The 25,347-nt window shown below is 44.5% G+C and overlaps 2 protein-coding genes across 3 annotated transcripts in view; one reads left to right on the forward strand and one right to left on the reverse strand.

Moving 5' to 3' along the window:
* Nucleotides 1-574: 574 nt before the first annotated feature.
* LOC116590069 lies at nt 575-10,494 on the reverse strand. The gene is made up of 2 exons (XM_032341739.1): nt 10,381-10,494; nt 575-1,772 (listed from the first exon to the last, which is right to left on the reverse strand). The coding sequence occupies exon 2, from the start codon at nt 1,646-1,648 to the stop codon at nt 575-577; it is 1,074 nt and encodes a 357-aa protein (XP_032197630.1). The 5' UTR covers nt 1,649-1,772; nt 10,381-10,494.
* A 48-nt stretch (nt 10,495-10,542) lies between these two features.
* The window catches only part of ADPGK (ADP dependent glucokinase), a 42,474-nt gene continuing 27,669 nt past the window's right edge, over nt 10,543-25,347 (forward strand). For both annotated transcript variants that reach the window (XM_032342530.1, XM_032342531.1), the window contains exons 1-3: nt 10,543-10,855; nt 16,929-17,154; nt 20,309-20,371. In XM_032342530.1, coding sequence (XP_032198421.1) covers nt 10,629-10,855; nt 16,929-17,154; nt 20,309-20,371 — 516 coding nt within the window. In that variant the 5' untranslated portion in view covers nt 10,543-10,628. The remainder of the gene's footprint in view (nt 10,856-16,928; nt 17,155-20,308; nt 20,372-25,347) is intronic.

Genomic DNA, 25,347 nt, shown 5'->3' on the forward strand with positions numbered 1-25,347 from the left:
AAGTGCCCTTGGACATTGGGCTAGTGTATTCTGGGGTATCAATTCATGGTAGTCTCCACCTCTCATTGTCTTTGATTCTGTGAGTTGTAGAAAACTGAAAATAGACAAATGATTTGGGTTCATAGCAATGCAAATAAGTTTTGTCTGGTGGAGGTGCAACTGATGCCCCTCCCCACCATGGAAGAAGCCAATTTTGCATCAATTAACAAATTCATTTCATTATTCCTGATTGACGGGTATGTGTATCTGGCCTTTATATTGTCCTTTGAACTGATTTTTCGCTTATTACTCCTTCATTAAGGAGTTAAAAATCTGACACATATTCATTTTATATTTTTATGAGATATTTTCCCCTTAAACAATTATCTTCTAACAAAGTGGCAGTGGGGACCAGTTGAGGAAGTGATTTGCCCAAGGTTAGGTGGCTGTGGTTGCCCATGTAGTACTAATCCGCAGCCCTGAGATTTCTGGGCTATTTTACCTACATCACCAAGCAACAAGGACTAGAATCCTTTCCATTTCGACTTGAACACTTACTCCATATAGATATCTAGTTAATTTAGACAATGCTTTCTCACAAATACATGTACAGCTGCACAGGCACAAACACCCCGCCGACAGGCTGCACAAACTCCCACACAAATGCAGAAACACCCCCGCCCCGGCTCCGGCCCGGCCCCGACACACACACACACACACACACCCCGAATGGGACACAGGCTAAAGGGTTGGGGATGCAGCATGACCCCTTCCTGCGGACCCTTGACTGCGCCCTGAGGGGAGAAGCGGTGTCCCCCCAACTTCTGACTACCCGCGGGAGGGAGGGGTGTTCGGGGGCAGCGATACTGGGCTCGAGTCCCGGTAAGGAGGTAAGCCCCCACCCTCCGAGACAGCCCAAAGCAGGAAGTGGGCCGCACACTCTCGGAACCAGAAGCCACCCTGAGCCCTGGGGGAGTCCGGTAAGTCTTCCCGGAGGCGGCGGCCTCCCCGCGGAGGTTTGAAAACCCTGGAGCAAACACTTTGGAGCCCAGGAACTGCTCGGCGGCCGCTGGACTGAGCAGGGAGGGAAAGAGCCACGCCAGCTAACGCGGACCTGTAAAGCTGCTAGCGTTTTGACTGCGCGGGAAAACAAACCTAGAAATCTCCCGAGATGAAGACCCTGTCCGGGCCAGCGAGCCCCTGGCAGCGGGGCTCCAGCCCCTCCCCTTTGTCCCCCTCCCGTCTGTGGCTCGGCGGCCCCGCCCCCCGCTGTGCGGCTCGGCCGGTGGGCTCGCGGCGCCCCCTGCTGGCCCGCGCGGGCCAGGCTCTCCGGTCCTCGGTCCCCAGCAGGCACCGCCGCGCTCCCGCAGGCGGGGCTCTGTTTTGTGCACCCCCGAAGGCCCCGCATCCACATATCTCCATCACCAAGGGAATCCATCACCATTCCGCAGATAAGGAATCCAAGGTTCAAAGATGCAGTGCCGCGCAGGGAAAGAGGTGGTGGCTCTCTCCACGGGCCCACCCTCACCTGTGCTCCTCTCTCTTCGCCGGGGGACCCCTTTCTTTGCCCTAGAGGGCCTAGGTGGGGCCACAGAGTCAATGGCTTGCTGTGCACCCTAGGCGCCCTCTCTCCCGGATTCCTCCGAGCCAGAGCAGTCATCTGGAGCATCCTCCCTAAGCAGGCTGGCTGGGCCTCGGTACCGACCGGAGTGCGAGTGGCCTGGGGTTACTGGCGGGACACCTGACATCCGGCGTGCCTTTGGCTGTAGCCACTCCACTTGTGTGACTCTCTCCTAAGGAGACGGTAAAGAAAGGTCAAAGATTTTTCGGTGAGAATGGTGTTCATCCCTAATTGTTTGTAATAGTCAAAATTTGTCAGCAGTTTCTCTACCTGCGGGTTAGATAAGTAGTAGTCTAAGCGGCCATGAAAAATCATGTTGGACAAAAATTTTTGGTGATATATCCAAATGTTCATTATATTGTTTTTTGGAAGTTACCATACAACATATATAATAATAAAATAACGTTTCTGTGAAGAACTGCCTATGTGTGCACATTTTTTAAAAAGTCTGCAGGGGCACCTGGGTGGCTCAGTCCGTTAAGCCTCTGCCTTCCTCTCAGGTCATGATCTCAGGGTCTTGGGATCGAGCCCCCTCCTTCCCACTCTCAGGCTTCCTGCTCAGTGGGGAGCCTGCCTCTCCCCCTCTCTCTTCTGTTCCCCCTGCTTGTACTCTCCCTTTCTCAAATAAATAAATAAATTTTTAAAGTCTGCAAAGATGTACATCAAAAAATTAACATTGATGAGTGGGATCAAGGGTGCTTTTTAAAGTACTGGTATCTTTGTGTATTTTCTAAAAGATACATACACACTGAACATGTCTTGTTTTTATGTGCGTTTTTTAAGCAGAAAAGGCCCAGGGTTTACTTATCCACCCCAGGAAGAAGAAAGCAGCCTAAAAACTTGGATCCAGAAAGTAAGAAACGGGATTTATTGGGACATTTCTTTTCCCTGACCCCACAGGAAATATGGTCACTAAGAGCTGCTTCTGAAGAATATGACAGTGATGATACATTTTTCAAAGTGTTGATTATAACACAGTTTGCAACATGACCCAACTGATAGATCATACATTTGGCCACAGATCAGAAGTCCTAGAAGAAAAATTGCTACTGGGTACTGACTCAAATTGTAGTGGATAAAGTAACTGACGGATGTGCCAGATCTTTGTTCCAGAAAGTTCTCAGACTTAAGTAAATGATGTGGTTCCTTTCTTGTACTAGCTCCATGCATATTGACTGGAGCACATGGAGCAATGTCTGAAATCCACAGCCCCGTCAAAGAGGTGGGGGGTTTATCTACTCCAACCAGGGTCTGAGCTCTGGGCTGTGCATGGCAAGCTTGACTCAGTTGTGACTGGGAGCAGTGATGACAAAGTAGGCTGTCAGAAAGCAACAAGTCCTCCAGATTCTCCCAGGCAAGGAGACAACACTGAAAACTACGTTAGGCTTTTTCCTTTCAAAACTTGGCAAATCAGAATTTGCTGAAAAGTAAGCAGCGCTATCTGGCTTTAATTTCATTTCTCAAGAAAATCCAGCTGACTCTCATCATGATTTTGTAACCTTGTTATCTTTTTGGAAATAACTTTTGAATGTAACCTTCACTAAAAATATGTAGATTGGGGGTATAAAAGTAAAATCTATCTCTTCTTATCTTTTTCCAGTGAAGTACTATCCACTTTTTATTTTAAAACTTGCTCTCTATTGTTCTAAACAGTAAATAGTGCCAAAAACTTTTAAAAAAATGCATTATAGTGTCAACATTGGGACTGACTCGTTTCAAGAAATCTGTTTGCAATAAATGGTAATGAACTGTAATGCCTCTTTTTAAAAAAGATTTGGAAATAAATGCCAGATTAATTCATTTAAAGAAAAAACCCATAAGCATGAATGGGGTTGGAGGAAATTAATTGTCTGCTCTTTCTGGGATGTAGGGGAGCCCACAGTGGGCTTTGCAGTCCCTACCACTGCTGCTGAGGCCAGTGACCCCAAGGGCTGACCACTTGGGATATCCTGGCCTGGGCACTATGATCCGAGTCTATGGTATAAAGAAGGGTCTGAGTCTCCTGGTATAAAAAAGGGCTCCTGCCATAGAAGGACATAGATGCAACCAGCTTCATACTGCCTGCTTTCTGTCTCGGAATTTTTTAAAGAGGGAATAGCGTGTTCATAAATCAGAGATTCAAACCTCAGTGCCCAATATCCCCACCACCACTACCACAAACTGTGTGGTTTGGGGCAACTCACTTTATCTTTACCAACCCCGTTTCTCATCTGTAAAATAGCGAGAACCAAAACCATATTATGCACTAGCTGGAAGATATATTATTTTATTATTCAACAGCTATTTACTGATGCCGGGTACCATTCTAGTCACTAACTAGGACAGACAAGGTCTCTGTTTCCACGTCATTCATATTCTCATAGGATGAGATCACAATAAACAAATAAATTAATACACAAATGAGAAAATCCGCTGTTAATAAATTCTAGACAGAAAAATAAGATGAGATTATATTGTTTGGTCAGGGAAGCTCTCTGAGCAGACTGTATTTGAGCAGAGGTATTAGTGACGGGAAGCAGTCAGGCATGCAAAGATCATGAAGAAGAAACTGGGTAAAGGGTACAGGGAAACTCTGCACTATTTTTGCAACTTCCTGTGAATATATAACTATTTCAAAAATTTTTTTAAAAAAGTTTAAAGCAACTATTCTTACACACTACAGCCATGAATATCGAAACAGCTATGCTGAGTGAATGAAACCAGATCAAAAAGAGGACATACTGTATGATTTCATTTATATAAAATTCTGGGAAGTGTAAACTGATCTATAGTGACAGAGATCCGATTACTGACTGCCTGGGTACAGAGTAGGGAAGGGGGATGTTTGGGAAGGAAGGCTTACAAAGAGACACGAGGAGTCTTTTGGGGATGATGGGTATGTTTATTATCTTGATTGTAGTGATGGTTTCAAGATGTATACATAGGGTAAACTTATCTAATCACACTTTCTAAATATTGTGCAGTTACTATATGTCAATTTTACCTCAGTAATGGGATTAAGAAATTTCTGGGGGCGCCTGGGTGGCTCAGTGGGTTAAAGCCTCTGCCTTCGGGTCAGGTCATGATCCCAGGGTCCTGGGATCAAGCCCCGCATCAGGCTCTCTGCTCAGCAGGGAGCTTGCTTCCTCCTCTCCCTCTGCCTGCCTCTTTGCCTACTTGTGATCTCTGTCTGTCAAATAAATAAATAAAATCTTTAAAAAAAAAAAGAAATTTCTGTGCCTAAAATAAATAATGCTAAAGATATGCAAAGCCTCTACACTGACATTGAATATTTTATTGCAAGACATTTAGGTAGATCTAAATAAATGAAGAGATCTACCGTGGTCTTAGATTGGACAACTCACTATTGTAAAGATGGCAATCCTCCGCGAACTGAAACTGACCAGAATCCTAACTGGTTTGTTTTGGTATGTCAATTTAAAAATGTATATGGGAATGGAAAAGGGCCAAGGATAGCCAAGATGCTCTTGAAAAATAGGGTATAAGAATCTACATCATCAGAAATCAAGATAGTGAGTGTTACTATGAGGATACATAGACCAATGAAATAATAAAGAGCCCTAAAACATAGATCCACACATATATGGACACTAGATATAGGACAGTGGTAGAAATGCAGATCATTGAGATCTAGCCAGTGAAATACGCCAGGTTAAGTAGGTACCTATAAGGATTCTTACCATAATACACAAAAATCAGTTCCAAGGTCTATTAAACCCCTAACCATGAAATGCAAAATAATACAGCTCTGAGAAGGGAGTATAGAATATCTTCATGATCTTAAAAAAAAAGAAAAACAACAACAAAAAATATGGATGATAAAGGAAAAGGAAACAATAAAAAGGAACATACTATTAATAGCATTAAAATTATGAACATTAGGGGTCCCTGCATGGCTCAGTTGGTTCAGTGTCTGCCTTCAGCTCAGATCATGATCCCAGGGTCCTGAGATCTAGCCTCTCATCAGGCTCCCTGCTCAACAAAGAGCCCTCTTCTCCCTCTGCCCCCTCCCTGCTCATGCTTGTTCTCTCTCTCTCTCCCTCTCAAATAGATAAGTAAAACCTTAAAAAAAATAAAATTATGAACTTTATTCACTAAAGATATTATGAGGAGAATTAAAAGACAATTGGAGGGGTAGAAGGTATTTGCAACTAAGAAAAACTTCATTATGATTATAATATAATAAGATATACTACACATCCTACAGAATGGCAAAGCTTTTTTTAAGGGGGGGAGGGGCAGAGGGAGAGAGAGAATCTTAAGCAGGCTCCAAACCCTGACATCAGGACCTGAGTCAAAATCAAGAGTCAGATGCTTAACTGACTGAGCCACCCAGGTGCCTCAATAATGGCAAAGCTTTAAGAAACTTTTGGTGTGTATGATTTGGAATACCACTCTGGAAAGATGTCTGATATTATCTAGTAAAGTTGAGGACAGGGGTTTCATATGACCCAGGAATTTCACTCTTGGTTTACACCCTGAAAAGGCTTATATACATGTGCATTAGCATTGTAAACAGCAATATTATACAGAACAGTAAAAACCTGGGAAAATTCAAATGTTCTACTTACTATACACTGAGCAAATAAATTCTAGTATTTTTTTCCCAATGGAATATTATAGAGATGCGGGCAGCTGAAAATAGAAAAGGTCGCTGCACAGTCATCTATGTAAAGATGCTTGCCCTCTTTATAGTGAGAAAATGCCAGACCAGCAGGGCCGAGATGAAAATTAAAGAGAGTTCTTAGAAACCAACAGTGGCCATGGCAGGGAGTATTTTTGTCATGTATCAACATGCACTAGACACTGTGCTAGGCTCTTTTAGGACATGTCTACTTCTCACAACCATTTGGTATAGTAGGAATTGTTTTGCGGGTAAGGAAACTGAGGGACAGAAAGGTTAGATGACTTGCCTGAGATACGCAGATACCAGGGTGGCAGAAGTGGAGATTTAAAACCAGCCATCAACCCCCACATTCTTTCCATTGGAGTAGAAGGCATTGATTGCCTTCCAACAACTATCCACCAGCTCTCCTTTCTTCCAGAACCATGATTTTATCATGGCATGCCTGCTCCTCTATGCTGTCACCCTACAGATGAGAGAGCAAAAGATGGAACAAGCCTGGGCCCCTGGCCACTCTACAGCAGACCAGCCATGCCGCACCAGGTGAACATCTATTGCTTCCTTTTATTTTTAACTTTGTCTTTGGAAAACAACTCTGGGGCTAAGTGGTTCTAGAATGGTTAGGATTCTTGTTGCAAGAAGGAAATACACTTAGAAGGTCAACTTTTCATTGCCTTCCAAATGTACACTGGAACTATGACAGAACCCAAATCAGATGGCTGGAACTCGCTGCAAGACCCACAGCAGAGATGGCTGACACAGTGCAGAGGAGCACCAAGCTGGAGGGCCCCTGAGCAGGGAAGGCCTCCAGCAGCCAGTAGGAGAGCTTTGCTCCAAGAGCGGGAGACAACCAAGGCAGCACTGTGGGACAAGCCCATGCCTCACCCTGCCCCCTTACTCATTTTCCCCATGAAGTTCATAGGCCCCTGCCACAAGACGCCCAGACAGCTCTGCCCCTCCCACTTTCCCATGCTCAGCACTTCCTCCTAGCCCAAAACAGTTAATCCCAAAGTGGAAATCCACAGCTACCACACTGTCATATCCTCCAAAGTTCTCTGCCCCACTGTGTGCTCAGCAAGCCATCCTCCTAGCTCTTCTAGTGCACTCCCGATGGCAGGTGAGGGAGGAGGATGTCTGATTGCCCAGAGCCATGGCTGCAGACATAAAACTTTCTCTTTTTGGATGCTAGGATCCATTATTCCTTTTCTTTTGTCTCCTGGGGGGGGTGGTGGGGTTTCCGTCCCAGGATCCTCAGATCAAAATCCAAGAGTCAGAGAGTTGGAGCCTTAACTGAATGAGCCACCCAAGCGCCCCTCTTTAGAGTTTCCTATGACCTTCAAAACTGTGCACCGATTCTGGCCTTTGGGTGTGGCCTTGCTGTGCTGTGTCCCAGGCATCAGCAAAGGCCTTGACACAGTGTGGACTTTGGAGAGCAGCTTAGATGGAACCCCAGAGGCCTGAAACTGTGGAAAAATGGGTTAGCCCAGCTTACCCTAAGGATTATTTGGTACCCCTTTAGTTTCTGTTCCAATGTGGGAACAAACTTGCTCCTTAAAACCCTTCAGATCACAGGAGTGGTGTTGACTTGTGCTTATGTCAAAGCCAAAGCCTCAGGCTAATTTGGGAACTGATAGGACTCTGCTAATTCCTTACATAAACACAGGATCTGCATCTTGGCCTTCCAGGTCAGAGTCTTAGATAGACATCTGGAGCCTCCATTTGCCTCTGAATTTTCTGGAACCAAATTGCTTTTTTCTCTCATTTCAAGGTCCTAGGAAAGAGAACCAACAGCAAAGGCCACGTCTGGAAGCAATTTGAGTGGGGGAAGGTGTGTCTTAAGGCTTGCCCAGATCTTTTCACTTTGTTCAGCCTAGGGAATGGAGCCATGGCTGCCCACTCATGGCTCTTGTATTAAGTGCCCCCAGAAACCTGACTTCTAGAAAAAGTTAGCTTGCAACACATTCCAGACTCCCTGAACAGATAATGATCAGAAATGACTATTTTTCAAAGGAAGTGTTTCAAGAGTGTTTGTAGTACGCAAAGAGCTGACTGCTTGCTTGCCCCTGAGCCCCTGATGAGGAGTTAGAAGAAATTAAGACCCCTGGGATTGTGTATGTGACCAGAAGTCACATCAGATTCTGCCACAACTGGCAAGTGTGGCTGATACTCTTCCTACAGCCCCCCTGTTGTTCTTGGTTGGAATTGAGATCCAGACTCTGGGCCCTATGTCCACCCCTGCCACCACCCACAGCACAAAGCTACACTGAGCCACCAACCAGCCTGCGCCCCAGAGCAGCCTCGATAATGAGCAGATGGGTCCCTGCTTGCTGCTGAAGTGCCAGCACCCACTTCAGACTTTCACATGAGAAATAAACTTTCATTTTGTTCCAGCTGCTGTTGTCTTGTCTCTGTGGCTACATCAAAAGTTCTAATATCGTATATTTTAAAGGTGCTAAGAGAGTAGATCTTAAATATTCTCATCACAAGAAAATAATTCGTCATTCTGTGAGGTAGTGATGCTAACTAAACTTACTGTGGTAATCGTGGTTCAATGTATACATGTATCACATCACCATGTTGGACACCTTCAACTTTACAGTGTTATAACTAATGTGCTAATTGATAGTCAATGATGTCTTAATAAAACTGAGGGAGTGGCAGGGGGGAGTTCTGGCCAACTGCGAAAGAAGCAGAAGAATTAGGTTCAAAGAAAGTGCTGCCAGTTCAGCAGTTATCTCTGGAGCCAGAAAAGAAGGGTCCAGGCAGCTTTCTCCCCACATCGCTCTGATGTGGAGCATTCCCCTGTTTCTCTAGTTTTGTCTGCCCCCATGGACCTCCCAGAGTCCTGCTTCCTGAGCTCCTCCAAAACCTCACCTTGGAAATATATTTAACAAACTCTATCTGACCATCAAGCCTATGTGTCCTTGTGGGTCCAGGAAAAACAAAAAAACAGAAAGCGAACGAACAAACAAAAAAAGAAAACAAAACAAAAAAACTAGCTACAGACTCCTGACTCGTGGTCCAAATTCTCAGTAAAGAAAAGTGGTCTCTTGAGTTTTGTGCATTGGCAGTATGGTAGCCAATGAGGTTTATCCAAGGAACAATTATTGCTTATTAAGAAATGTTCTCTGGCAACTGTGGATTGATTCCCTGCTTTTGGGTTAGGTACTGGTATAGTCCTCTCCGGGATGGTAAGGAAACATGTCCACTCAGGGCCATGAGAGAGAAATCAGTTTCTCTAGGAACTGATTTGACATGTCTACCTGAGGAGAGAGAAGGGGAAGGCAAGACAGTTTCAAGGCTCCACATAAATCTCATTGGCTCCTTGGCTTCCTTCCTTTACGTGGCAGCCCAGAGCTCTTCCAGCGTGAACATCTTTGAAAAGACAGCTATCATCAGGTAGGCTGGGTGGGTGAGCTAGGGGAAGGTAGAGGACCAGGATGGGGAAGTGTGTGACGTGGGGCGGGGTGGGGGTGGAGGGGCGAACCCAATTGCCCAAGATCAAAGCTAGGGAAATAAAGTTTCTTTGCCAAGTCCAAAGGTCAGGGGCAGTGGAAAATCGGACACAAAGCCAAGGTCAGGAGCCAGCAGAACCAGGGGGGGAAAAAAAAAATGAACAGGGCAGGGAAGAAGCCTAGGCGATACATGGTGGCTACTGAGAAGGAGGTGGCAACAAGCCCAGCTTCACTTCTCATAATGTACACTCATACACAGAAGTGTCACAGTGAGGAAGACGGAGGCTGCCTGGGCTGAAGCCCTGTCGCCGCGGAAAAGAGGAGAAACCAGTGTTTCTTAACCCAAGTCCATAATCTCCGTAACTAACACAAGAATGTGTGCATTTGTGCGTTTTTCTGATATTGCTAAAGGGAACAGCGCCCCCAAGAGGGTTATTTGAAGGCCTGATTCCGGTCGTCCCGCGAGAGGGATCACTGCGGGATCTCCCGTCGTGGCATAGGCCTCGAAGGGCTGAAAGCCTCGGCTGCCCTCGAAAGGGCCGGAATCCCTCCCTCCTCGCCTGCAGCGCGGGTGCCGTCTGAGCTAATTCCCCCAGGGAGAAAGAGGAAGAGTTAAGCCAGCGATAGAGGATGGACACACTCGCGGAGGGACGAATTAAAAGAGGGGGGACAGTGACTGGTGCCCCTCCGAACAAACGCACCCTCGCCCCTCTGGTGGGGTCCGGCTGGAGTCCCGACTCCGCGTTCCGGCCTCTGGGCCGTGCAACCGCGCCCCCCAGCGCCAGCCCGGGGCACCCGGGGAGCGGCGCGGAGCCCCGCCCCCAGCCCGCCCCTCGGGGGCCGTGGCGCGCCTGCGTGACGTGGCGCGTGTCTACGGCGGCGCACGCCGAGACGGAAGAGGCGCGGGCCGGGAAAGGAGCGGGCCGGCGGCTGCGGCGCCTCTGTCCCCATGGCGCTGTGGCGCGGCTCTGCGTATGCCGGCTTCCTGGCGCTGGCGGTGGGCTGTGTCCTCCTGCTGGAGCCGCAGCTGCCCGGCTCGGCGCTTCGCTCGCTGTGGAGCTCGCTACAGCTGGCGCCCGCGCCCCCGGGACCCGGCTCCCCTGAGGGCCGCTTGGCGGCCGCCTGGGACGCGCTCATCGTACGGCCGGCCCGGCGCTGGCGCCGCGTGGCCGTGGGGTGAGTGCCTGCGGGGCCTGCGTCTTTGGGTCTTTCCAGGAAGTGCGGGTGCTTCGGGCCTCCGAGAGCCGCCGTGGCGGAGTTCGGGCGGCTGGGGAACTGGGAGGTAGAACCGCGCGAAATAGGGTTTCCCAGACGTTGCCGGGAAGGCTTCTCGGCGCTGGTGTCCACGCTGCCTCCTTGGTGAAGCGTCGGATGTCTGGGACCAGCCCTGTTCGTCACTGCTGCAGGGACTCATCAGACTGCTTTTTCCTCTTGCCTGGTCTCTGCGCTCCTCTGTCATCTCGGTAGGACCTAATAGCCTCTGCAAATCCCGCGCAGCCTGACACCCTCCTGTGCTAGTCTCCTTCAATCCTGTTACAGATCTTTTGGCGACTGCCTTTTTGCGGTCACACTTAGAAGACACTCGCCCTCTTTTGAACGTCTTGAGTGGTGTGGTTCACTACCTTTAGCTACCGACTTTATCTCCCTTGTTTCTCCTTCTTAATACCGTAGTCTGGGAGACCGCCGCTATTGAAACTGCTCTCTCAAAGCTCACTGGTGATTTGTTGATTTTCCAATTCAGCTGCCCTTGTTTAGTCTTCGTTGTCAGCCCCGTGCAGTCTTCCACGCGCTGAACATGCCTTTCTCCTTGAAACTCTTTTCTTCCCTTGACTTCAGTGACATTGCATATTTACTGTTCTCCCAACTCACAGGGCCTCCTTTCTTTGTATTCCTCATTGTTCCCTTCACACTAACTTTAAACCTTGTCTTAATTCGATTTAAATATCTTGCCATCACCTCAGAAGCATGATACAAAAGCAGACCTTCTATGAAGTACTCTGCTAGTTTTTGTGAGTGCTTGAGGCAAGGGTAGAGCAAAGTTATCTTGAAGATTAAACGAAATAATTGTGTAATCTTGCATGGTGTCTTCTGTAAAGAGCACACAAATGTTAGCATTTTTTTAATATTTATTTTGAGTCATCTCTACACTCATTGTGGGGCTCATACTTAACCCTGTGATCAAGAGTTGCATGCTTCATGTACTGAGCTAACCCAGTACCCCATATGATGAGGGAGCAGGAGGCTGGCTGAGGACAAAGCAAAAGCTGGCGCTTTGCACCCCCTCTTCACCCGCTCCCCTCCATATGTGTAGCATTCCTCAGGCACCCCTGATCGCCATAAAACGATAAATAGTTAACTTGCAGGGATCGCAGTCCTGCAGAACAGGAATCTCCCTTGCTCTACAAGATGTCCTAGAGACCTAAACAGGGAGGTTACCTTATCAATAGCACAAATTTCCAGAGGCAAATAACTCTTGGTTCCTGAAGCCCTAATGTCCCCCTCCCACCATAAACTGGAGGAGACTGGAGTAGAAAGGAATGTAAATGATAGCCAGATCATAATGCCCCACCAAGAATCTCCCAATTATCTTGATGTTAATGCCTGACCTAAAGTAACGACATTGATCAGGCCATAAGGGCAAGGACTCCCCCCGGCACCTTGTAGGCCCTCCCTAACATGTGAAAACGCTGTTGAAATCTCCCGTTCCTTCACCACCTCCCCCCAACCGTGGGGTATATAACATGCCCACCTTCACAACCCGGGGCAGCAGCTCTTCCTGCCCACGGGTCCTGTCCCCGTGCTTTAATAAACCACCATTTTGCACCAATGACGTCTTAAGAATTCTTTCTTTAGTCGTCAGCTCCGAACCTCCTCACCCCACCGAACCTGACTTAGGTTCTGGGACTTCATCACATAGGACTTTTTTTTTTTTTTTTAACCAGCATATAGTTTCTTCATACAATATTTCCTTTTATCTCTTCTCTCAAGTTTCACCTACTTCCTTATGAGTTTCTTTTGGGTTTTGTTTGCTTGGTTTTTTGTTTTTAAAGATTTTATTTTGTGAGAAAGTGCACAGGGAGGTAATGAAAACCATTAGGTTCTTCCTAGCTTTTTAACACTATATCTGAGATACTGCAATAGGTAATCATCATTTCTGCAGAGAAGAAAAATCCAAAGGGAAAGAAGGGCAGTGGTCCCTGGGGTGAAGTCTGGATGGCACTCTGGACAGAGAAAGCAGCCTGGTATTTAGGAAGCACTGAATGTAAGACAGGCATTTTCAAAGAGACCACACCAATTGCAAAACGCGGTAGTAGTAGGGAAGTAGTCACACTGCTTTTAGCTGAGAAGAATTGAAGCTGGGGGTTGACTACCATGAAGCAGCAGGGAAGTAATGAAAACAACCATTCTTGCCTCTAAAGAACTTGCAGTCTAGAGGGAGCACTGAGCCCCCTTCTCCTACCCCCCAAGGGTCTTTGGCAGTAGGCCTAGAAGCCCAGGCTCCCCTAGCCTTCTAGTCCTTCCCCTTGTTTGGGCATTCAGCATCTGTTGTCTTGCTTTGTTTTCCAGTTATTTCATCTGTTTTTGTTTTCTCCAAACTCACACTATAATCTTAGACATTTCTTTCTCAACTCTGAAATTCTGCCTAAAGTCACATGAGCATAATTTTCTCTTCTGGTTCTTTTGCTCCCTTCCTCCCTTTAATGTCCCTGAGAATAAAGCACCATAGGTGATGTGGTTGTTACATTCTTGGATGCTTTTGAATTGAGGGAAGAGCAGAGGGAGATTCTTGCTCTGATTAAAGTGTAACTAGAAAGCACATTAGTTTGGTATCTGGTATGTAGATGTTCAGTGCTCTTTTTATTATGAAAAGCTACTGAATAAAAATTTTTCCTTTTTAAGTTTTTTTTTCCCTTAGTATTCATGACATGATGAAGTCGTGGGGGGGGGCAGAAAATATTCCTATGGTAGGTACATACTTTTAACTCAAAATTGGTTCTGCTGGGTTTTGTCTTGGGTTGCAAAATATGTTGAACATTGTTCCTTTGGGGAGTTGGTTTTGTTTTGTAACTTTTTTTTTTTTTAAGATTTTTAAGATTTTATTTATTTGACAGAGAGACATAGCAAGAGAGGGAACACAAGCAGTGGGAGAGGGAGAAGCAGGTTTCCTGATGAGCAGGGAGCCCAATGCAGGGTTCGATCCCAGGACTCTGGGATCATGACCTGAGCTGAAGGCAGACGCTTAACTGACTGAGCCACCCAGGTGCCCCTTGTCTTGTAACTTTTGTAAACTTCCTCCATTCTCATCTTTAAAAACCAGACCATGTTCAAGGTCTTAGCGTATCACTGGGGATGAAGGTGATGTGTTTGTGCAAGCTGCTATTTTCAGATGTGGGCGTCCCTCAGTGTCTGAACTTTTGCTTTCCAGACTCAGGACCCAAATCCATTGGAAAACATTTTCTATATGGGCTGTTGGGTGGAAATAGTGTCTCTCACTATCAGAGTTTGTACTATCTGAAACTCGGGAACCTGCTTGCATCTGAGAGCCAGGGAAAGCTCTCCTATTTAAGAGTCCACCCTTGGGGCTCCTGGGTGACTTAGTCCTTTAAGCATCCGCCTTCGGCTCAGGTCATGATCCCAGGAGTTCTGGGATCGAGCCCCACATCAGGCTCCTTACTCAGCAGGGAGCCTGCTTTTCCCTCTGCCTGCTGCCTTCCCTGCTTGTGCTGTGCATGCTCTCTTTCTCTGCCAAATAAATAAATAAAATATTTTTTAAGTCTACCCTTTAAACATCTAATGTTACATCCAGTAGAAATAAAGAACTGAAGAACATCCTATATGGGTGTTCCTATATGGGGTGGAATTGAGACCACTTTATAAGGTATGCTTGGTTTATAATCAGTAGGGCTGTGAAAGGAACGTTATTTTAAACTTATCATTAAGCACCTGCCATATGAATGTCAGTGTGTTTTATGCACAGAAAAGCATAGTAACTCTTTCCAATTGACCAGAGTATGTGCCTTTGTTTTAAAAGAATAAGAAAATTTGAGTATTTAAATTATGTTTGGTGGGGAGAAATCTTTTTACAAGCATGGGATCCACAGGGGAAAAATTAAAGTATCCTTATGATGTGGGTGCCGTGAGTTTGTGTCATTAGGAAAGATGTGTCTCTTTCTTGCCCTTGTAAACCTTGTTTGAGTGATGTCACTGATGTCTACCCTTCATATGAACCTTTTAAAAATTATATATTTTTTAATTAACATGTATTATTTGTTTCAGAGGTACAGGTCTGTGATTTATCAGTCTTAAACAATTCACAGCACTCACCATAGCACATAACCCTCCCCAGTGTCCCTCACCCAGCCACCGCATCCCTCCCACCCCCAAACCCCCAGCAACCCTCAGTTTGTTTCCTGAGATTAAGGGTCTCTTATGGTTTGTCTCTCTCTCTCTGTTTTCATCTTGTTTGATTTTTCCCTCCCTTCCCCTGTGATCCTCTGTCTTGTTTCTCAAATTTCTCCTATCAGTGAGATCATATGATAATTGTTTTTTTTAAAGATTTTATTTATTTATTTGACAGAGATCACAAGTAGGCAGAGGCAGACAGAGAGAGAGGGGGAAGCAGGCTCCCTGCTGAGCAGAGAGCCCAATGTGGGGCTCCATCCCAGGACCCTGAGGTCATGACCTGAGCCAAAGGGAGAGAGGCTCAATCCACTGAGCCACCCAGGCGCCCCGATAATTGTTTTTTAATTATAAAAGTAATGCATGCTTCTAAGAATCAGAAATACATCTAGCGAAATATAAAATTCCTCGCCCTTGCCCATCTCATTCCTCTTAGAGTTTACCACCATTAATGAATTCATGTGTTAATTTCCAGATCAAGAGCTTTTTGTTGTTGTTGTTGTTGTTGTTGTTTTTAAGAGACTAGAAGGGAAACATAGCTATAGTCTACACCAGAATCCAATCGTTTGGGCCTTTCTTATGAATGAATATACTTTCTGCTTTCGAAGCTGCTCAGAATTACCCCTGGAAGCCCATCCATCCTTATCACCAGAAGCTTATTGTTGGCCTACTGTGAGCTTTGGCCTTCTCAGAAGCTTCCAGCTGCCTGTGTGGTCATCTAGCCCCCCTGGCAAAAATGACATCCCCAGTAGGCAGAGGCAGGAATCAAGGTGATTGTGGGGTGGGGGACAGGAAGTCCTTCTCTAGGTACCCAAATTATTTGACCCTTCTCTAAGGGATGGCTTTTAGGAAAGTAACACTAAAAACATAAATCAGAACTTTTCTGGTTTATATTTTTATAGACAGGCCAAGCCAGACAACCATAGTGCCTTATAATTTGTTTCCATAGAGACAACTAGGTAGTGCAGCACTGGCTTCTCACAGGCCCTTTAAAGGTCTTGGTTTGGTCCACTGAACACCTGCCAAGTGATGAATTGTTACCAGGCTACAGATGTGCCTCAGTCTTTAAGGCGCCACTTAACTGTTGAAAAGTTTCAGCTAGGAGTATTTAGACATTAGGTATTTAGTGAGTGTTACCACCATCCTAATGTGTCTTTGAAGGGAAGGTATCTGATATTTGGCCTTTGATCAAAACTTATATTTTGCTTACTTTGCACCAAGCTGTGTTCCTAAGCATATATTAATCTTCAATACAGTTCTATGAGTCTAACACCCACATTACACCATAAATGAGGAAGTTGAGAAATTAAAGTGACTTGCCCAAGTCAGAAAGCCAGTAGGAATCCAGACAGTATGTCTCTGCCAACATTTTCTCAGAAATGCTGTATTTGTATTATGATAATTTTGTTCTCAAATGCTGAGCACCTGTTTTCTCTTTGTAGCTAGCGTAAAAGTTTGCCACACTGGGGATGCCTGGGTGTCTCGGTTAAGCATCTGCCTTTAGCTCAGGTAATCATCCCAGAGTCCTGTTATCGAGTCCCACGTCGGCCTCCTTGCTTAATGTCTCTCTCTTTCTCACAAATAAATAAAATCTTTAAGGAAAAAAAAAAAAAGTTTGCCATCCTGTAAGAAAGATTCCTGTGTTTCGATCCTAAGATGTTTGTCCAGATAAAGGAATCTTCCTCCTGCCATAGGCTATTTATTTCCCTGTCCAGATTTTGATCCACTTCCTTGGTTTTTCTGTTTGGATACAGTTCCTGGAAACATTTCTCTGTTATTAAATGCAGAGTAACTTCCATGGTGCTGCTTCTCTTTTCTTTCACACTGCCTCTTTCCTCCTTCCTTCCAGAGTCAATGCCTGTGTGGATGTAGTGCTCTCAGGGGTGAAGCTCTTGCAGGCGCTTGGCCGGAGTCCTGGGAATGGAAAAGATCACACCATTCTGCATTCAAGGAATGATCTGGAAGAAGCTTTTGTTCACTTCATGGGGAAGGGAGCCGCAGCTGAGCGCTTCTTCAGCGATAAGGAAGCTTTCCATGACATTGCCCAGACTGCATCAGAGCTCCCAGGAGCCCAGGTCTGTTTGGTTCACCAGCAGTAAATTAAGATAAGGTGGGGAAATATAGCTTTTTGTATAAGGTTCCTAGAAGCAACCAAGTAACTTTTCCTCAGTCTCTCTGGAGGGTGATTGTTAGGAATTCAGTTCCGTAGTATTTTCCCTTTCTGTCAAACTGTGTATCTGAACTTTTCATTAACTCCACTGTTTCTAGTCAGTTCAATTCAGCCAACATTTAGGAAGCCTAGTTACCAAAATTTTGGTCCTAGTTCATCTATCAAATTGCTCTTTTTTCATATTACCCAATTTGAAGGTAGTAAAGATGCCCACTCTTGTTTGTGGCTGATAATGTGGAATAATAATATGGCTGAGTCCTTCCTGAGCAGGAGAATAAGGCTAAACACACAGAGCGCTAGTTGTAGCTTGTGCATGGGCAAGGGAGTCCTGGATCCTCACCTCTGCTTTGGTGGCCCAGAGCCAGGTTCCTTACCTCAGCAATACTGATGCTTTGGGTTGGATAATTCTTTGTGGTAGGGGCTGTCCTGCACAGGTGAGATGTCAGCAGCATCTCTCGCATCTACCCACTGGATGACAGACAATAGCACTCTCTTCCTTCCCTAGCTGTGACAGTTAAAAAGGTCATACTCAGTTGTTCCCAGGCTGGGGAGAAAAAAATCACATTGGTTGAGAAGCACTGGTCTAGATCAGTCGTTCTCAGACCTAAAACACAGAATCACTGTGGGGGGAGGTTAATGAAACAGATTTCTGTTTCCCAGAGTTTCTGATTCAGTAGATGTAGGGTGGGACTCAAGAACTTACTTCCCTACTGGGAAGTTTCCTGGTTGCATTGATGCTCTTGTTCTGAGGACCTTGTTTTGAGAACCCCTGGTCTACAGGATAGGACCTGTCAGACCTAGGGGTCCCCAAGCCCACACAGTGATCATAAATAAAGCCTTAGGGCCCACATGGTTCTGATACTTTCTTAAGTTCACATGGAGTAAGAGGCAGTGCTGGGCCTGGACATCCCAGGCCCTTAACCCCAGCATACCTTCAGCGACACGTACCCTCACACCTCTTGAGACTGAATTTTGATTGTTTATTTCAGCGTCTGTCTACCCCCCTACCCCCCCCCCCCTTTTTTTCCTACTCACCTAAAATCTTGCCTTGGCTAGTCACATCAGTCTAGATGTGGTTCTTGCTAGGGGAGCTCCTTAATGCCATTTTTAATTGGTACTTTTCATGGGCCATTCTTTATGGCCACTTTCATTTTGAGAACTTTCAAGGTTTTAAAGTTCTTTTTGCTTTTGAAGCTTCCCATTTGAACATTAAAGTGGGCATGGGCGTTACCCAGCTGAGTTTGTAAAGCAAACAGCAAGCTGTTAAAATGTCGGCTGCAGTCATTTTTATAGCTGAGTTCACTAGTGAGATTCTGATCTTTTATGAAAGTATCTCAGTAGTTCTAACATGGTGACAAGTCTGCTGCTAAAAGTCTTTATTATCATTGTATTTGAACCACTAATTCAATTTCTATTCTCTTCTGCTTTGATCCTGCCTTTTGTTTCATGATGCAAAAAAAGATTTTTTTTCTATAAAGATAGCTTTTTGATTGTCCAAGTTATTTCTTAAAAGTATGAGGTCTAAAATGCTCTCCTTACCTTCCGTGAAGGCAACACTTCATTTGATGTCTTTTCAAACTCCCTTAAACTATAAGCAGATTGATAAAACAGTAGTTAATAACTATTACATGAAAAATCTAAAATCCGCTTCATAAAATCTTAATATTTTCCCTCAAGATTTTTAGTAAATTCATCTGGCCATAATAGTCAAATAAAAATTCATGCTAAAATGTAAAAGACCAAATTTTAGCCTGTATCTCACAGAAAGCTTTAAATTTACCTACAGGAAGCAGTTATTGTTTACCTGAATCTGGAGTTGGTCAACAGGAAGCTTAGGATGAAAGTGGTGTCTAGAATCTAGAATTGAATTGTTTAGTCTGTGCCTCTGCATGTGGTCGAGGGCTAGAAAGTAAGATAGTGGCGTTCCATCTGAGCAAGAGTATTGATTAGGCTTCTCAGTTTTCATAATGGAGCATCAGCCTTATCCTATTTGTTAGGTGTCCAAAGCATGTGGATCCATCCTTAGTCAGCAACATGGAATACCGGCCTTGAGTCATCTGCCTCTCCAGCACCAGGTCTGCAGCTGAAAGGAGTGGTGTTTAGGAGACACAGTTCTACGTTAGGACCCATTACCCTTAGACTTGCTCCTAGGAAAGCCTTTATATTTTCTAACACATCTTTTTTGAAACTTAGCAACAAACATTTACCGAGCGCTTACTGTAGTAAGAAGAGAGCCAGTCCTGCCTTGAGGGAGCTAGTCATGTACCCAGATGACAGTAGCCCAAGTGGACAAGGGCTTTAGTGGAGTTCGAGTATAGGGATGGCAAGGGATCTCTAATCCTGTCTGGGAGGGCGGCTGTGGAGGCTGAGGTGGCAGTGGGGAAAGAGAGACAGCAGGCATGACAGAAGAGGTGCATGCAGATGATTCTTGAGAAGGAAGTGGGTATTTCCCAGTGCATGAGAAGGGCTGGGCATCCAGGAGAGAGGAATAGCGTGTGCTAAAAGAACAAAGACTGAGGAAGACAGGCTCAGAGAGCTATAGGCATAGTGTGGGAGGGAAGCACAGGAGAGGAGGTAGAAAAGAGAGCACAGGGTTGGGGGGCAGATAAAGAAAGGCCTGTGTGCCTCACTTACAAGTTGAGTTTAGTTCATTGAAGTATCTATTGAATGATTTTTAGGAGGAGAGTAACACAGTCATATATTCATTTCAGTAGGACTGTGGCACAGAAGATAAGATCTGTCCACATTTTTCATGTTTCCTTTATCTCTTCTAGCTTCCTGAAAGCTCAAGGCCAGATCTGATCTACAATTAAGGCAGTTACACTAATTTTCATGGTTAACATATTTGGGTTTTTTTAGCCTTTGTTTATAATTCATTGTCTGTGAACCTAGGAGGTTAATAATTTTATTAAAACTTCATTGGTGTGTTACTGTTGTAAAGTAGCCTCAAAATTTTGGGGGGGGGAATGGACTATAAATTAACAAATTAAAAAAATTACTAAGCTTGGGTAACATGGGTTGTTAAAATACTGTCTAATAACTTTGAAACTGTCTTACAGCACTATGTAGGAGGAAATGCAGCTTTAATTGGACAGAAATTTGCAGCCAACTCAGATTTAAAGGTAAGTCAAATTCCCAGATTAAAATCTGTATCTTTCACTAGTATTTGAATAATTTTGGGAGCAAGAATAAATATTCATTTTATGGACCACCTAGGATGTGCCAGGCCCTAGGTCTCTTGTTAGGAGGCAGTACGGTACTAGTGGGACAGTAGTAATAGCTAGTGCTTCCTCAGTGCTTACTGTGTGAGGAGAGTGCTTTGCATAGACAAGCTCTGTTAGTCCGACCCACATCTGAGGCCAGTTGGTGCTGTGGTTGGTATTGTAATTGTCTTGCTTTCCACATGAAGCTTGAGGCATAAAGAAGGTCATAGCTAATCAGAAATGGAGCTTTTCTAACCTAGAACCCTAGCCCCTATATTCTTAAATATTATATCACATGACAGTTGAGAGGATTTGGGCTGTGGAATCAGTACCTAGGACTAGGGAACACACTGATGAAAGAAAAATATAGTTGTCTGTATTGATGATCCTGGATCCAGAGTGTTGGGAAATGAAGGCCTTTAGATGGAGGTTGATAGAGGAGAGTGTCTTCAGGTCTTAAACCATTTGGTTTAAACGGAATTAAAAATTACTGCTATATTCAAAATAACATGTGAGTGGGAAAGTTCTCTGCTATGAGTTGAATAGGGGGAGGCCAGCTAGGAGGTTTTTGCTCTTGCAGTATGGTAAAATGATTAAGATTTTGAATTTGAGCAACCAGAAGGGGAGAAACAGATGTGTCTGAAGCCTACTAAAAATGGACTCACTTGAGGAGTGCCTGGGTGGCTCAGTCGTCTGAGTGTCTGACTCTAGACTTCTGCTCAGGTCATGATATCAGGGTCATGGGATGGAGCCCCATGTTGGGCTCCATGCTGGGTGTGGAGCCTGCTTGAGATACTTTCCCTCTCCCTCTGCCCTGCTCCCACCATGTACTTGTGTTTGTGTGCGTGCTCTCAAAAAAAAGAAAAAAATGAATTAAGATAGAATCACTTGATGCTAAAGCATACATGAGGACAAAGAAGATAGACTTGACAAAGATGAATCCAGAGTAAACAAACTTGAGAAATGCAGAATAGATGTGGCTACTGATGACAGTAGGGAATCATGAGTAGTCCTCAAGTTTGTGGGACCTGGCCTGAAAATAGAAATATAGGTCAGGGGCACAGAATCAAAACCCCAGAGATACCCAGAAATACAGATAATCAGCTATTTGAGGAGGAAAAATGCATATGGAGCCACATTGTACACCAAGAGATAGATGTGGAGAGCATGTTAAAGTGTGAGCAGTGGCATTTTAATAAGAATTAAAGTTCTTATAAAACATTAGGATTGGAAATACAGATTTTTTGTAGCCACTGTCTTTAAGGTACTAATTAACTCCCAAATAGAGATTGGAAGTTCTAGGACTGACTTTCAGAAATACTACCAGTTGATAGAAGACCAGTTATAAGCTCGTTAGAGCCAGGCTCTTCCCATCAGAATCCTGGTCCCCAAAAGGCATTCTCTTGACCCTGAGAAGTAATTCTGGCCTCTGAGAGGACAACACCCCAAAAGTTCTGGGCAAATACAGGATTGACCTTTTAATATCGACCTCTTCAGAGGCCAGCATTTGCTCTTGGTTTCTGGAAAAGCCAGGCCTAGGACCAGTCCAATTGGAAGACATCCTGGTAAAGTAAGTCTGGCTTTGGTGGGAGATTGAGAAAAGAAAAGGGATTTTCGACACGGCCCTCATAACAGTCTGAAGAAGTAAGATACTAAGACCCTTTTGAGCATGAGAAAAGAGGTTAAGCAATGAGCTTCAGGACACCTAGCCTGGAATTAACTGAGCCAGGATTCAAGCTCTGGCTCTCCATGACCTTAACGACTCTGTACTAATCTCTCGGATTTAGTTTAACCTGCTGAAATGCTTCTCAACAAAGTGATCGTCTGAGATCAACCAGAGGTTAAGGGCTAGGTATTTTCCAAAGGTAATAATAAAAATAATAGTTAATGCTTACATAGTTCTTATTATATGTCAGGCACTGTTTTTAGTGCTTTGTATATATATGAATTCATTTAACTTTATGATGCCCTATAAGAGAAGTCTTATTATCATCCTCACTTTGTAGATAGGAAAAATGAGGCATGAAGAAGTTGTAACTGTTCAGGGTTGCACACCCAGTAAGGGGTGGAGCTGGGATTTGAACCCAGGTATTACAGCTCCAGAGTTCACACTCTTTTTTTTTTTTTTTTTTTTAAGATTTTATTTATTTGCCAGAGAGAGAGAGAGAGAGTACACACAAGCAGGCAGAGAGACAGGCAGAGGCAGCAAAAGAAGCAGGCTCCCTGCTGAGCAAGGAGCCCGATGCGGGACTCTATCTCAGGACCCTGGGATCATGCCTGTAGCCGAAGGCAGTGTTCAACCATCTGAGCCACCCAGGCATCCCCAGAGTTCACACTCTTAATGGCCATGCTGTATTGTGTCTCAGAAGCAGTAGAGCAAAGGCAAATTTAGTCAAATGGTAGAATGGAAACTGTGCAGGGGTAGAGAGGGCCTTTAGAAAATGTATTTATGGGGGCACCTGGGTGGCTCAGTGGGTTAAAGCCTCTGTCTTCAGCTCAGGTCATGATCCCGGGGTCCTGGGATCAAGCCCCACATCGGGTGCTCTGCTCAGCAGGGAGCCTGCTTCTACCTCTCTCTCTCTCTGCCTGCCTCTCTGCCTCCTTTGATCTCTGTCATATAAATAAATAAAAATCTTAAAAAAAAAAAAAGAAAACGTATTTATGTTGTTTAGCCAAGAATTAGGAATAGATACTGTATTTCGTCAAATACTGTTTTTGCATCTTTTGAAATGATTGAATGGTTTTCGCTTTTCAGTTTGATATGTGGTAATTACATTGGTTTCCAGGTATTAAACCAACCTGCATCCTTAAGATAAACCTCACCTGGTTAGATGTATTTTCATTTTTCATATTGATGGATTCAGTTTACAAAATTTTGCTTTAAAAATTTACATCAGGCACCTGGGTAGCTCAGTTGGTTAGGTGACTGCCTTTGGCTCAGGTCATGATCCTGGAGTCCCGGGATCAAGGCCCGCATTGGGCTCACAGCTCTACTTGTGGAGCTCTCCTTCTCTCAAAGAAATAAATAAAATCTAAAAAAAATTAAAATTGGCATCAATTTCTATGAGGTCTGTACTTTCCTTGTATGTCTGCCTGGTTTTGATATCAGGGTAATACTGACCTTATAGAATGAGTTGGGAACTGAGCCTGGGTGGCTCAGTTGTTAAATGTCTGCCTTCAGCTCAGGTCACGATTCCAGCATCCTGGGATCGAGCCCCATATCAGGCTCCCTACTCAGTGGGGAGCCTGCTTCTTCCTCTCTAGCTCCCTCGTGCTTGTGTTCCCTCTCTAGCTTTCTCTCTCAGTCATAGATAAACAAAAATCTTTAACCAAAAAAAAAAAAAGAGAGAGAAATATTTTCTTAATTGTTTGTAGAATTCACCAGTGAAACCCTTTAGGCCTGGAGTTTTTGATGTGGAAAGGTTTTTAACAACAAGTGTGATTTCTTTAATAGATATGGAGAAATTCAGATTTTGTTTCAAGGAATTTGTCCATATCCTCTAATTTGGTGAATTTATTGGCATAAGATTGTTGTATTCTCTTATCCTTTTAAGATCTATAGAATCTAGGGCGCCTGGGTGGCTCAGTGGTTAAGCCGCTGCCTTCGGCTCAGGTCATGATCTCAGGGTCCTGGGATCGAGTCCCGCATCGGGCTCTCTGCTCAGCACGGAGCCTGCTTCTGCCTCTCTCTCTCTCTGCCTGCCTCTCTGCCTACTTGTGATTTCTTTCTGTCAAATAAATAAATAAAATCTTTTAAAAAAAAAAAAAGATCTATAGAATCTATAGTGATATCTCTTATTCTTGATATTGGTAACTTATATTGTCTTTTTTTTCTGGGAAATTCATCCTTTTCTTGAAGTACAGTTGACACAGAATATTACTTTTAGGGGTATAACATAGTAATTTGATATTTACATACGTTACAAAATACCATGATAAGTATAATTATCAGCTGTCACCATACAAAGATATTATATTTTCTACTATATTTCCTATGCTCCCCATCCCTATGACTTATTTTTTTTCTAAAGATTTTATTTATTTATTTGACAAAGAGATAGCACAAGTAGGCAGAGCAGCAGGCAGAGGGAGAGGGAGAAGCAGGCTCTCTGCTGAGCAGGGAGCCTGATGTGGGACTCGATCCCAGGACCCTGGCATCATGACCTGAGCTGAAAGCAGATGCTTAACCGACTGAGCCACCCAAGCGCCTCTCTATGACTTATTTTTAAGTGGAAGTTTGTACCCTATTCCCTTTACCTTTGTTTGCCCATCCCTCTACCACCTTTCCCTCTGGCAGCCCTGAGTTCATTCTGTGTATTTAGGAATTTCGTTTTGTTTGTTCTTTTTTTTTTTTTTAATTTTATTTTTTATAAACATATAATGTATTTTTATCCCCAGGGGTACAGGTCTGTGAATCGCCAGGTTTACACACTTCACAGCACTCACCATAGCACATACCCTCCCCAATGTCCATAACCCCACCCCCCTTCTCCCAACCCCCCTCCCCCCAGCAACCCTCAGTTTGTTTTGTGAGATTAAGAGTGGCTTATGGTTTGTCCCCCTCCCAATCCCATCTTGTTTCATTCATTCTTCTCTTACCCCCTTAACCCCCCATGTTGCATCTCCGCTTCCTCATATCAGGGAGATCATATGATAGTTGTCTTTCTCCGATTGACTTATTTCATTAAGCATGATACCCTCTAGTTCCATCCATGTTGTCGCAAATGGCAAGATTTCATTTCTTTTGATGGCTGCATAGTATTATGTTTTGTTTTTCAGATTCCACATTGAAGTAAAATCAAATTCACTTGGCAGAATATCCTGTAGGCCCATCCATGTTGTTTTAGATGGCAAGGTTTCATTCTTTTTTATGGTTGAGTAATAACGAATTGTAT

The sequence above is a fragment of the Mustela erminea genome, chromosome 5 (genome assembly GCF_009829155.1).
Source record: "Mustela erminea isolate mMusErm1 chromosome 5, mMusErm1.Pri, whole genome shotgun sequence".
Taxonomy (NCBI): domain Eukaryota; kingdom Metazoa; phylum Chordata; class Mammalia; order Carnivora; family Mustelidae; genus Mustela; species Mustela erminea.

Excerpts from the sequence above, each read along its gene's own strand:
- LOC116590069 (XM_032341739.1), bottom strand. The coding sequence starts at position 1,648 with ATGCTCCAGATGACTGCTCTGGCTCGGAGGAATCCGGGAGAGAGGGCG.